Below are 15,061 nucleotides of genomic sequence, written 5' to 3' on the forward strand. Positions count from 1 at the left end.
ACACCTTATTAGCCAAACTGCATGAGAACTGAATGAGTGACTGAGCAGATGTTCCCTTTATAATGAATGTCCTCATTAATAGGGTGGCAGCCAGAGGTGTTGCTTGCTGTAATTGCAAGATGGTCAAAATAATGTTTATGGAAACTTGTCAAGTTGTCAGAGTAAACAGTTAAAAATATGTACTTTGCACCATCAAAATCTATCCCCATTTTTATTTCTACCTTGCATCTAGCCAGAACAAATTTTAGCTGACTGTAAATCTTTATAGTGAACAGCAACAACTTTCATTTATATATCATCTTTAATATAGCAAAACATCCCACAATGATTCACACAAGCACAGGTGGTGTTTTCTCTTTAAATTTAGATTTCAAGGGAGCCGCATTTGAAACCTTTACTCTGGACCCAAATTTGCCACATTTGTTTTGGCTGACAGTTCTGAAATTATGACTATGTAAAGATTGGTTCTTTCCTTATTTGTCATAGTAATGTTCTGATTAGAGTACACAGAAATGGCATTTTTATTTTAGCAAATAATTAATTGCAGATTGAGACAATTCACAGTCGTACCTGATCTGACATGAATAACTCCGAAAGCTGTGCACAATCAGAACAGGGGGCTTGAGAGCTTTTGACAGCTTAAAATGTTACATTATTATTAACCTTTATATTTACCCTCTGAAAATCCTCATGGAATTGCATAAGCAAGCAATCTGCTTTACTTTGCAGCTCAAATAGTTAGGTTGAAATCTTTGTTGGTGAAATTAAACGCTACAGTGATGGTATTAAGACCATAAGACATAGGAGCATAATTAGGCCACTCAGCCCATCGAGTCTGCTCTGCCATTCAATCATGGCTGATATTTTTCTCATCCCCATTCGCCTGCCTTCTCTCCATAACCCCTGATCATCTTATTGATCAAAACCTATCTATCTCTGTCTTAAAGACACTCGGTGATTTGGCCTCCACATCTTCTGCAGCATAGCTCCACAAAGAAATTTATCCTCATCTCTGTTTTAAAGGATCGTCCCTTTAGTCTGAGATTGTGATAGTCTGATATTGACAGTGCTATTTCTTCTGTTCTGAGCATTGACACTATGAAGTCTGTATTATTCCTCTTAGTATCCTGGATAATGTATCCTGGATAATGTAACGGAATGCTTGCAGGTGTATGCTATAACAGCTTGTGCCAATACAAAGTCATTATTAAACAATAAATCCAACCCACTTTTCCCCCTATTTCCAGTATCCTGAAGTCGATGGAATTTGTAGCATCAGAAGGATCTGGATCACAGGTAGGTTCTGTTGGAATCTCATAATGTTCTGTACTTGACGTATAAATTCCAATTCATCATGAGGAATATTGTAAAATATACAGGTAATTAAAAAGATGCCTCTATCAATATAATGCACATTGTGAATTTCCTCTGAGAAGATTTGGGTTAGGGTGAGATGAAACATAGAAAACATAGAACTGTACAGCACAGTACAGGCCCTTCGGCACACGATGTGGTGCCGAACTAGTCTGAAACTAAGATCAAATCAACTCCATGTGCCTATCCAATAACAGCTTGAAAGTTCCTAAAGTGTCCGACTCCACTATCACAGCAGGCAGTCCATTCCACGCCCTAACCACTCTCTGAGTAAAGAATCTACCTCGGATATCCCTCCTATATCTCCCATCCTGAATCTTATAGTTATGCCTCCTTGTAACAGCTACATCAACCCGAGGAAAAAGTCGCTGATCGTCCACTCCATCTATCCCTCTCATCATCTTATACACCTCAATTGAGTCACCTCTCATCCTCCTTCGCTCCAATAAGAAAAGCCGTAGCTCCCTCACCCTTTCCTCATAAAACCTACCCTCCAATCCAGGCAGCATCCTGGTCAATCTCCTTTGCACCTTTTCCAAAGCTTCCACATCCTTCCTAAAATGAGGCGACCAGAACTGGGTGGCAACTTTCACAGATCTCTCAACATGAACTCCGAGATCTCTCTGCTCCTCCACATTCTTCAGAACCCTGCCGTTAACCCTGTAATCCGCATTCAAATTTGTCCTACCAAAATGAATCACCTCACGCTTATCGGGGTTAAACTCCATCTGCCACTTTTCAGCCCAGCTCTGCATCCTATCAGTGTCTCTTTGTAGCCTCCACATTATCTCCACCAATCTTGGTATCATCAGAAAATTTACTAACTACATCATCCAAGTCATTGATAAAAATCACAAATAGCAGAGGACCCAGCACTCTTCCCTGTGGTACACCGCTGGTGACTGGGCTCCAGGATGAAAATTTACCATCTACCACCACCCTCTGTCTTCTATGTGATAGCCAGTTACTGATCCAATCGGCCAAATTTCCCTCTATGCCATGCCTCCTTACTTTCTGCATGAGCAGACCATGGGGCACCTTATCAAATGCCTTACTAAAATCCATGTATATGACATCAACTGCTCTACCTTCATTTATGTACTTAGTTACCTCCTCAAAGGATACAATCAAACTTGTGAGGCAAGACTTACCCCTCATAAATCTGTGCTGACTATCCTGTATTAAGCTGTATCTTTCCAAATTATCATAAATCCTATCCCTCAGGACCCTTTTCAATAATTTACCTATGACCGAAGTGAGACTAACCGGCTTATAATTCCCACGGTTATACCTATTCCCTTTCTTGAACAAGGGGATAACATTCGCCTCTCTCCAGTCTTCTGTCACTATTCCTGTAGACAGTGAGGACATAAAGATCAAAGGCAAAGGCTTTGATCAATCTCATCCCTCGCCTCCCAAAAAATCCTAAAATATATCCCATCAGGCCCAGGGGACTTATCTATCCTCGGGCTTCTCAAAATTTCTAACACATCTTCCTTCCAAATATCTACCTCCTGCAGCCTACCAGCCTGTATGGCACTATTCTCCTCAACAACATGGCCCCTCTCCTTTATGAACACTGAAGAAAAGTATTCGTTTAGGGCCTCTCCTCTATCTTCAGACTCCATGCACACGTTCCCACTGTCCTTGACCGGCCCTAACTTCACCCTGGTCATTCTAATATTCCTCACATAAGTGTAAAAAGCCTTGGGGTTTTCCTTGATCCTACCCACCATGGACTTCTCATGCCCCTTCCAAGCTCTGCTAAGCCCTTTCTTGAGCTCTTTCCTAGTTATCCTGTATCCCTAAAGTGCCCTAACCGAACCTTGTTTTCTCATCCTTACATAAGTCCCCTTCTTCCTCTTGACAAGACATTTAACATCATTTGTAAACGATGGTTCCCTCACTCAACCATTTTCTCCCTGCCTGACAGGGACATACATAGCAAGAACACACAGTATTTGCTCGTTGAACAAGCTCCACATCTCAATTGTGCCTATCCCTGACCGTTCCTGTTTCTATCTTATGCTCCCCAATTCTTGCCTAATCGCATCGTAATTACCCTTTCCCCAGTTATAAATCTTGCCCTGTCGTATGTTCCTATCCCTCTCCATTGCTATCATGAAAGTCACCGAATTGTGGTCACTACCTCCAAAGTGCTCTCCCACAACCAAATCTAACACTTGGCCTGGTTCATTACCCAGTACCAAATCCAATGTGGCCCTGCCTCTTGTCGGTCTATGTGGATATATTGTGTGAGGAAACCCTCCTGAACATACTGGATAAAAACAGCCCCATCCAAACTATTCGAATTATAGTGGTTCCAATCAATATTTGGAAAGTTAAAGTCACCCATGACAACTACCCTGTGACTACCGCACCTATCCAAAATCTGCATTTCAATCTTTTCCTCCACATCTCTGTTACTGTTTGGGGGCCTATAGAAAACTAACAAAGTGACCACTCCTTTCCTATTTCTAACTTCAGCCCACACCACCTCAGTAGACAGATCCTCCTCAAACTGTCTTTCTGCAGTCATTATACTATCCTTGATTAATAATGCAACTCCTCCACCTTTTTTACCCCCTTCCCTAATTTTATTGAAACATCTAAACCCCGGAACCTCCAACAAGCATTCCTGTCCCTGTTCTATCCACGTCTCCGGAATGGCCACAACATCGTAGTCCCAGGTACCAATCCATGCTTCAAGCTCACCAACCTTATTCCTGATGCTCCTCGCATTGAAGTACACACACTTCAAACCACCTTCATGCCTGCAGATCCACTCTTGTGACCTTGGTACCTTCCTCAGTACTGCACCACCCTCAAATTCCTGAACTCCAGGACTATAAATCAATCTCCTATCCCCTTGCCAAATTAGTTTAAACCCCCCCGAAGAGCTGTAGGAAATTCCCCTCCCAGGATATTGGTGCCCCTCTGGTTCTTTTCAGCAACAGATTTGAACCTTTAAGGATTGGAGTTCTAGGCAAGTATCTCACTCTGCAAAAAAAGAGTACACAGAAATGGCATTTTTTAAGGAAAAGACAGAACAGCGGGACTAGCTTAGTTGATCTTACAGAGAGCTGGCATGGGCAAGATGGACTAAATGGCCTCCTCTGCTGTAACCATTCTATGGTTCATTTTATTGACTAGGCATATAACTTATTGCTGAATTTGAGTTTTGCTTATAACGTTCCAGCATTGTATCTTTGCACTGGTATTTAAAAAAGAAAAACCTTGCTTAATTACCAAAAAAAATATGCAACTAGAGTAATTTGTAATCTAATATAATACTGTAATGTGACAGTGTGATAAAGCTTGGGAAATTTACAGTAGACTGATTTTGTAAACAATTGTGAAAGCTGCAGAGAAACCAAATCATTATTATCGGAATGTAGTGAGTTGGCATTGAGTTGCAGAACATGTGCAACTCAAAGAACAAAGTAAATTACAGCACAGGAACTGGCCCTTCAGCCCTCCACTGACCATGCTGTCCGCCTGAATTAAAACTTCCTACCCTTCCGGGGACCATATCCCTCTATTCCCATCCCATTCATGTATATGTCAAGACACCCTTTAAAAATCATTATCATTTCTTCATCCACTACCTCCCCCGGCAGCGAATCCCAGCTTCCACCACCCTCTGTGTAAAAAAAATAAAAAATGTGCCTCGTACATCTCCCTTAAACCTTGATCCTCGCACCTTAAACCCCCTAGTAATTGACTCTTCCACGCTGGTGGCATAGAACATAGAACAGTACAGCACAGAACAGGCCCTTCGGCCCTCAATGTTGTGCCGAGCCATGATCACCCTACTCAAACCCACGTATCCACCCTATACCTGTAACCCAACAACCCCCCCCTTAACCTTACTTTTATTAGGACACTACGGGCAATTTAGCATGGCCAATCCACCTAACCCGCACATCTTTGGACTGTGGGAGGAAACCGGAGCACCCGGAGGAAACCCACGCACACAGGGGGAGGACGTGCAGACTCCACACAGACAGTGACCCAGCCGGGAATCGAACCTGGGACCCTGGAGCTGTGAAGCATTTATGCTAACCACCATGCTACCCTGCTGCCCGATTGCATAGTCGCACAGTGGTTAGCCCTGTTGCTTCACAGCGCCAGGAACCCAGGTTTCATTCCCGGCTTGGGTCACTGTCTGCACGTTCTCCTTGTGACTGCGTGGGTTTCCTCTGGGTGCTCCGGTTTCCTCCAACAACGTCCTGAAAGACATGATTGTTAGGTTAATTGGGCATTGTGAATTCTCCTGCAGTGTACCCGAACAGGCGCCGGAGAGTGGCAACTAGGGGACTTTTACAGTATTTCATTGCAGTGTTAATGTAAGCCTACTTAGAACATAGAACAGTACAGCACAGAACAGGCCCTTCGGCCCTCGATGTTGCACCGAGCAATGATCACCCTACTCAAACCCACGTATCCACCCTATACCCGTAACCCAACAACCCCCCACCCCCTTAACCTTACTTTTTAGGACACTACGGGCAATTTAGCATGGCCAATCCACCTATCCCGCACATCTTTGGACTGTGGGAGGAAACCGGAGCACCCGGAGGAAACCCACGCACACACGGGGAGGACGTGCAGACTCCGCACAGACAGTGACCCAGCCGGGAATCGAACCTGGGACCCTGGAGCTGTGAAGCATTTATGCTAACCACCATGCTACCGTGCTACCGTGTGACACTAATAAAGATTGTTGTAAAAAAAAAAGCTCCTGACTATCCACTCTGTCCATCACCCTCATAATCTTGTAGACCTCTATCAGGTGGCCCCTCAACCTCTGTCATTCCTGTGAGAACCGACCAAGTTTCTCCAACCTCTCCTCATAGCTAATGCCCTCCATACCAGGAAACATCCTGGTAAACCTCTTCTGTACCCCCTCCAAACCCTCCACATCCTTCTCGTATTGTGGCAACCACAAATGAACATTATATTCCATGGCAAGGTGCCACACAAAAGGTTGCTGCATAAGACAAAGATGCATGGCATTAAGGGTAAAGTAGTAGCATGGATAGAGGATTGGTTAATGAATAGAAAGCAAAGAGTGGGGATTAATGGGTGTTTCTCTGGTTGGCAATCAGTAGCTCGTGGTGTCCCTCAGGGTTGGGCCCTTGTTGGGCCCACAATTGTTCACAATTTACATAGATGATTTGGAGTTGGGGACCAAGGGCAATGTGTCCAAGTTTGCAGACGACACTAAGATGAGTGGTAAAGCAAAATGTGCAGAGGATACCGGAAGTCTGCAGAGGGATTTGGATAGGTTAAGTGAATGGACTAGAGTCTGGCAGATGGAATACAATGTTGACAAATGTGAGGTTATCCATTTTGGTAGGAAGAACAGCAAAATGGATTATTATTTAAATGATAAAATATTAAAACATGCCGCTGTGCAGAGAGACCTGGGTGTGCTCATGCATGAGTTGCAAAATGTTGGTTTACAGGTGCAACAGGTGATTAAGAAGGCAAATTAAATTTTGTCCTTCATTGCTAGAGGGAAGGAGTTTAAGACGAGGGAGGTTATGCTGCAATTGTATAAAGTGTTAGTGAGGCCACACCTGGAGTATTGTGTTCAGTTTTGGTCTCCTTACCTGCGAAAGGACGTACTGGCACTGGAGGGTGTGCAGAGGAGATTCACTAGGTTAATTCCAGAGCTGAAGGGGTTGGATTATGAGGAGAAGTTGAGTAGACTGGGACTGTACTCATTGGAATTTAGAAGGATGAGGGGGGATCTTATAGAAACATATAAAATTATGAAGGGAATAGATAGGATAGATGCGGGCAGGTTGTTTCCACTGGCGGGTGAAAGCAGAACTCGGGGACATAGCCTCAAAATAAGGGGAAGTAGATTTAGGACTGAGTTTAGGAGGAACTTCTTCACCCAAAGGGTTGTGAATCTATGGAATTCCTTGCCCAGTGAAGCAGTCGAGGCTCCTTCTTTAAATGTTTTTAAGATAGAGATAGATAGTTTTTTGAAGAATAAAGGGATTAAGGGTTATGGTGTTCGGGCCGGAAAGTGGAGCTGAGTCCATAAAAGATCTGCCATGATCTCATTGAATGGATTATTATTTAAATGATAAAATATTAAAACATGCCGCTGTGCAGAGAGACCTTCTCATTGAATGGTGGAGCAGGCTCGAGGGGCTAGATGGCCTACTCCTGCTCCTAGTTCTTATGTTCTTTATGTTGAAACAAATGCACTTCGGTCCACCAGACCCTCTTTGATCAGCAACCACACCCTGCCTGCTCTCCTTCTGAGTCTTACCGGCCATACTCTCTAGTTCCCCTTCAGTTCATTCAAAGAACTACACAGCACAGGAACAGGCCCTTCAGCCTTCTAAGCCTGGACTAGTCATGATACCAACCTTTGCCACCTCAGCACTTCTTTGTGCCGTATCCCTCTATACCCATCCTATCCATGTATTTGTCAAGATGCCTTTTGAATGCCGTTAATGTATCTGCTTCCACAACCTCCCCTGGCAGCGCGTTCTAGGCAATCACCTGCAAATACCTGCCTTGCTCATCTCTTCTAAACTTTGCTCCACAGACCTTAAACCTATGCCTCCTCGTGACTGACCCCTCCACCCTGAGAAAGAGTGCCTGCCCATCCACTCTATCCATGTCCCTCATAGTCTTGTGGACCTCTACCAGGTCACCCCTCAACCTCCGTCTTTCTAATGAAAACAGTCCAAGTCTATTCAGCCTCTCCACATAGCTGACCCCTTCCAGACCAGGCAACAAACTGGTAAACCTCCTCTGCACTCTTTCCAAAGCCTCCACAACCTTCTGGTACTGTGGCGACCAGAATTGTGCGCAATATTCCAAGTGCGGCCCTACCAAGGTTCTATACAACTGTAGCATGACTTGCCAGCTTTTATACTCGGTTCCCCATCCAATGACGTCAAGCATTCCGTATGCTTTCTTGACTACCTTGTCCACTTGTGTTGCCACCTTCAAAGATCTGTGCACCTGCACCATTTACGGTATATTTCCCCTCTATGTTAGACCTACCAAAATGCATCGCATTTGTCCGGATTAACCTTCATATACCATTTCTCTGCCCAAGTCTCCAACCTATCGATGTCCAGCTTTATCCTCTGACAATCCTCAACACTATCTGCCACTACACCAACCTTAATGTCATTTTCCTCCAACTCGTTTACACCACAAACAACAGAGGCCCCAGCACAGATCCCTGTGGAACACCATTAGTCACAATCCAATCAGAAAAACACCCTTCTACTGGTTCCCTTTGCCTCTGTGACCGAGCCAGTTCTGTTTCCATCTTACCACCTTGTGTCTGATTTCGTGTGACTTCACCTTTGCTTTTGTTTTTTTCTCTCTCTCTCTCTCTCTCTCTCTCTCTCTCTCTCTCTCTCTCTCTCTTCCCCCCGGCTTCCCCCAACCAAACTACTTTAAATCCTCCCCTGTGACACTAGCAAATCTCCCGGCTAGAATATTTGTGTCCTCCAGTTTAGATGCAACCCATCCTTCTTGTACCGGTCCCACCTGCCCCGGAAGAGATCCCAATGGCCCAGAAATCTGAAACCCTCCCTCCTACACCAACTGATAGCCACGTGTTTAGCTGCTCTATCTTCCTATTTTCAGCCTCACTGGCATGTGGCACAGGGAGTAATCCTGAGATTACAACCATAGAGGTCTTGCTTTTTAACTTTCGACCTAACTCTCTAAACTGCTGCTGCAGGACCTCATCACGCTTCCTGCCTATGTAATTAGTGCCAATGCGCACCATTACCTCTGGCTGTTCACCCTCTCCCTTCAGAATGCTTTCTGCCTGTTCAGAGACACCCTGGACCTTGGCATCAGGGAGGCATCATACTATTCTGAAGTCTCTTTAATGTCAACAGAAGCGCCGATCTGTACCACTAACTATAGAGTCCCCTATAACTATTGCTTTTGTGCTCTTTGTCCCTCCCTGCTTAACAACAGAGCCAGACGGGGTGCCAATGCTTTGCCTGCTGCTGCTATTATCCCCTGCTAGCACCCCCCCCCCCACCAACCGTATCCAAAACTGTATACTTGTAAGAGAGGGGGACAACCACAGGGTATTCCTGAACTGACTGCCTGCATCTTCTAACAGTCACCCATCTATCTGCCTGCACCTTGGGTGTCACCACATCACTTAAATTCCTATCTGTGATGCTTTCCACCACCTTTATGCTCCTAAGTGCATTCAACTGCTGCTCCAACCTATCCATGTGGTCTGTGAGAAGCTGCAATTGGGTACAGTCTCTGCAGATTGAAACATCACAGATCTCCCACATGTCACAAGTTGAGCACCTCACCCCCACTGACCAACATTTTTTAAAAAACGCATTTTATTCAAACTTGTATCAAAGTAGGTTACAGCAAATAAACACCCCGGGAAACAGTCTTCCCAACAGTCCACTGTACAGTTTGTACAGACTTTTCTCCTTTTTCACCCCTGCCCCCCCATCACCCAACCCCCACCCCCCTGTGATGAACAGCTCCTCAAACACGGTCACAAACATCCCCCACCTTTTCTCAAATTCCCCTGCTGTGCCCCTTAACTCCTACTTTATCTTCACAAACCGCAGGAAGTCACACAGGTCACCCAACCATGATGCGAGCCCCAGTGGCGATGCCGACCGCAACTCCAGCAGAAATCGTCGCCGTGCAATCAGGGAGGCGAAGGCTATGACATCGGCCTTCCTCCTCTCCATGAGCTCCAGCTTGTCTGAAACCCCAACTATCGCTACCAAAGGGTCCAAACCTCCCCAACAGGCCGATAGTCCCAATTTTTCACAACCCCAAAACATGAGCGCATGATTCGCTGGCCCCGCCCACACCTCTTACACTCATCTGCACCCCCCTGAAAGAACCCACTCTTTCTCGCCCGAGTCATGTGCACCCTGTGCACCACCTTAAACTGTATCAGGCTCATCCTTGCACAAGAGGAGGTCCCGTTTACCCTTCTCAGTGCCTCACTCCATACTCCCCAATTGATCTCCATTTCCAACTCCACTTCCCATTTCTCCTTAATCTTCACCACCCGCTCGCCTCCCTGCTCCCCCAGCCACTTAGATATATCCCCAATTCTTCCCTCCCCTTCCACATCCGTTAAAATCCATTTCGTGCAAAGTCATGTTCCGCCCTCCTTTCCTTAATCGCACGTACCATAAATGAGAGGACTTTCACCCAGACCACTGCCTTCAGTGCTTCCCAAAAAATGCCGCTGACACCTCCCCATTCTGATTGAACTCCACATAATCCCTAATCGCCAACTGCACCTTATCACTAAGACCTCCATCCGCCAACAACCCCGAGTCAAACCTCCACCCTGGCCTCTGCTCTCGTCTCGTACTGAACCAAATATCCAGCCAGTGGGGTGCATGGTCCAAAATAACTATCCCCGCATACTCTGCCTCCTCCACCCCAACCAAAATCTCCCGACTCACTACAAAGTCATCAATCCTCGAATACCCTTCATAGATGTGTGAAAAGAAGGAATACTCCCTTCCCCCCGGGTTCTGAAAGCGCCATGGATCCACCATACCCATCCTCTCCATAAACCTCTCCCACCCCCACCCCCAGCTCCCTTGCCATTTTTACCCTACCCATCGACCTGGGGCTCGATCTATCCACTTCTACGGTGGGCCAGGGTGAAGTGTAGCTGCGTCTGGAAGGGAAATAACGTCCGGACACAGTTAAAATCTCCTCCCATGATCAACTGGTACGTGGCCAAATCCGGGATTGCTGCCAACAACCCCCTCATAAAACCCACATCATCCCAATTTGGGGCATACACATTTACCAACACTACCGGTGCCCCTTCCAATACCCCACTCACAATCACATATCTCCCACCTGGATTCCTCACCTCCTTCGCACTCCCGAATCCCATTTTTTTTGCTGATTAAAATCGCCACACTCCTCGATTTAGATCAAACCCCGAGTGAAAGACCTGCCCGACCCTCCCCTTCCTTAACCTAACCTGGTCCTTCACACAGTGGGGTGTCTCCTGCAAAAAGACAACCCCCACTTTCAAGCTCCTGAGGTGCGCAAACACCCGCGACCTTTTAACTGGCCCATTCAGTCCCCGGACGTTCCACGTTACCAACCTTACCGGAGGCTTGCGCCTCCAATCCCCTCTACCGTCCGTCATCTTCCCCACTTTACTCCTGCCACACACACACACTCCTGAGGTCAAAGAAGAAGGCCCCCTGCTGGCCTTACCTTCCCGCACCCAAACAAGGACTTTTCCTGAACTCCAGGTAGCCTTCTCCAAAAGCAAACAAACAGATGTTAAACGGCAACAATCCCATAAAACAGATGGGGGGATGGGAACATCCAACCCCACGTTAACTTTTCACCCCCACAACTCCTTACAATCTCAACATTGAACAGAAACCACCTGCTCACAAAAAAAGACGAAACTCCCCCAATCCCTACACCCACTTCAAACATGCTCCCGACCATTACATAGTGCCACCACCCCGGTTCCCAAGCATTGTCCACTCAGTTCTCCCCCAGTTTATGCTCCTTAATGAAGTCTTTGGCCGCTTCTGGGATCTCTAAATAATATTCCAGGCTTCCGAACGACACCCATAATTTCGCCGGGTAGAGCACCCAAAACCTGATCTGCCGCCGGTACTGCACCGCTTTGGCCTTGTTGAATACTGCATGCGGTTTTGCCAACTCGGCTCCGAGATCATGATAAATCCGGACGTTATTTCCCTCCCAGTCGCAGCTACGCTTCACCTTGGCCCACCGTAGAATTTTCTCTTTCTCCACTAATTTATGGAGTCTCACGATCACCGCCCGCGGCGGCTCCCCAGCTCTAGGATTTTGCCTCAGAGACCTATGCGCTCGGTCCACTTCAGGTGCCTTATCCAGCAGCTCTTCTGCCACCAGTCCCGCCAGCATCCTCGAGACGTACCTCATGGCACTCGCACCTTCCACTCCTTCAGGCAGGCCCACTATTCACAGGTTCTGTCTTCTCGAGGTATTCTCCTGCTCCTCAACCTTTGTCCTCAGCGTTTTACAAACGTCTCCTAGGAGCCTCACCTCCGCCTCCAGAGCCACCACACGATCGCTGTGGTCCGAGATCACTCCTTCAATCCCCCGAATCTGTGACCCCTGCACCTCCAAACACCTCTCCATCCGCTCCAAACTACTCTTCAGGGTTGCCAGAGCTTCTGCAATGGCCTTTGCATGATCCTCACACATTTCTTTCCTGTTTATGGAATTCCTCCTTGATAAAAGTCATCAGTTCCTGTCTCTGGGGCCTTACAGCTTGCCCCTCCTCCGCCTACATGCTGGACGAGACTGTGAAGTATAAGACTGTTTCAACTTTCCAGCCAAACCTCTCACCGGTGATCAGAAAACATACCATTCCAGGGGTAAACTTCTCCTCCAACATTCACCTACACCTTTTCATCAAAATTCCACCCGGATCTGGGTAAAAAGAGCCCTTTTCTGTGACTTTGAACAGGAACAGCCCTTTATGTGACCAATCACTCCATGGTCATAAGCGGAAGTACTGACCGACATTTCTATCACCAATTAAATTATCTAAGAAAGTTTATGAAACACAAACCTTCACTTATCACTGCAGATACCCGAGGGAGATCTTTATATCACTTGCCTTCCCAGGATGCTCTCTTGGTCTCTCTCTCTCTCTCTCTCTGCTGATGAAAAAAGCAAGAGGAAAGAAAACAAGACGAAAATGGAAAAAGCAACCCCCCCTCCCAAACTCTGCATCGAATTACCACACTGCTCCAAATTGCCAAATTTCAGTCCCACTCTGCCTGCCTCACTCAGGCTGTCTCCCACTTCACGTGTGCAAAGCTTGGTATATTGATTTAACAAACCTCATTCTCTCCCTGTTACAATAATTTGAAAGCATAACTAAGTGTGACTTTCGGGTTACCGTTACATGTCTGGCACCTGTGTGTGCTGTACCTTTACCATTACTGACACATGCTTTATACCTATCACTCGTATTTATAGTAACTCATTGAAGTGTAATATGAATATATGCTCATCTTGTCCTTTGAGTGTTCTTTAACTTAAATGCTCCGTCAAGCTGACAGGAGGGAATTATAAATCCCACACAAATTGTATATTATGCTTTTAAATGTTAATGGCAATCTGTATTTTGTTTTTTTGCAAGTTGTACTTTTACAGATTGATCTTTTGCACCTGTACAGATGAATTATTTGTTTTACCTCTCACATGTCTCGAACATAACGTATCACCAGCTGGTACCTTAAACAGAGAATGTAATGTGCTTATTCAATTCTTTGAACAGAATTTAAAGGAAATATAAAAGCTAGTCTGGGGACAGGAATCTGTGGGAAGCCCTGGCATCTTTAAGGGTGTGGCGGTCAATAGACAAAAGTGTGTGCCTTTGTTACATTGCAGTTCATCAGTTACAAATCTTGAGGTAGGCTAATAAGAGGTGTGGGTTCGGGGAGAATTAGATCATGGAATTCCAATTCTCATTTGCTTTACTGTTCTTTTACTGTTAGCATTTAAATTATTGTTGTTGGGGGGGGTGGGGGGGGGGGGATGTGTGGAGTGTTTGTGAAATTTCTAAGTATTTGTGATGAGTAAGAAATTACTTTAATTACTGAATGGGACAAGGCATGATAAGCTCCAGAGATCATCTTGATATTTAAAGTATCAAAAAAAATAGAAAGCTCTTGTAAACCTCTGCATTAGTACGCCATTTACAGTGCAGTATAATTAGTGCATAGTATTTTGCCATTACAATAATATTACTTTTGATAGTTAATTTCTTAATGTAAAAGCCATAATTTAATGAAAATCTTGCATGTCAGTCATCAAATGTGGCGTAAAATTGGTGTTAAATCTAATAGTATGAAATCCTGATTTAATTTTTTGATTCAAAGTGCAATAGCGCTTTCTTTTTTCAAATCTGAAATTTGTGATGGTGCTCAAATTGACTGTAAACCTTCTCAGATTTTAGTAGTATTTCTGTATCATGTCTGTAAAAATAGGTTAATCCTTTGATGGCAGGCTTACAAAACCCCTTACCCACCACACACAAACCTCAAAACCTCTTCTTCACTTGCAAGATTCGCAAGTTTTCGGGTAATGGCAGTCCTCGCAAGGAACTGAAACAAATTTGAATTTAGGAGATGGAAACAAAAATTAGCTTTCTTCGGATGTGAGGGTATCTGATTTCAATGGGATAATATAAGGTTTACTTGAGAATGAGGAAAAGTCTCACCCTCTTGGACTGTGAGGTGACATAGTTTGTTGCATTCTTTTTGCATCACTGTTAGAATATCCATTTTTTGTGGGAGTGGGGTCGAGAGTAGAAATGTTGTTCCTTTGCCAGAAAGCTTAAACAGGAATGAACGATTGTTTTGTATTAAAACACAATTTGCATCATTTCATCCTGTGTTTGTCAATAAGCAAAAAGGTTTGCCAGGCACATCTAACAACAATGTGCCTTGAAAGAATTTATTTTCTGAAATTTTGTGGGCAGCACGGTAGCATAGTGGTTAGCACAATTGCTCCATAGCTCCAGGGTCTCAGGTTCGATTCCCGGCTTGGGTCACTGTCTGTGCGGAGTCTGCACGTTCTCCCCGTGTGCGCGTGGGTTTCCTCCAGGTTCTACGGTTTCCTCCCACAGTCCAAAGATGTG

General features: G+C 45.3%; 1 protein-coding gene across 7 annotated transcripts in view; it reads left to right on the top strand.

Annotated features, from left to right (window-relative positions):
- LOC119974568 (protein CASP-like) overlaps positions 1 to 15,061 on the top strand; it is a 794,954-nt gene that overhangs the window by 503,550 nt on the left and 276,343 nt on the right. For all 7 annotated transcript variants that reach the window (XM_038813568.1, XM_038813572.1, XM_038813571.1 and 4 more), the window contains exon 13: positions 1,248 to 1,296. In XM_038813568.1, the coding sequence (XP_038669496.1) occupies positions 1,248 to 1,296 (49 nt within the window). The remainder of the gene's footprint in view (positions 1 to 1,247; positions 1,297 to 15,061) is intronic.

The sequence above is a fragment of the Scyliorhinus canicula genome, chromosome 12 (genome assembly GCF_902713615.1).
Source record: "Scyliorhinus canicula chromosome 12, sScyCan1.1, whole genome shotgun sequence".
NCBI lineage: Eukaryota > Metazoa > Chordata > Chondrichthyes > Carcharhiniformes > Scyliorhinidae > Scyliorhinus > Scyliorhinus canicula.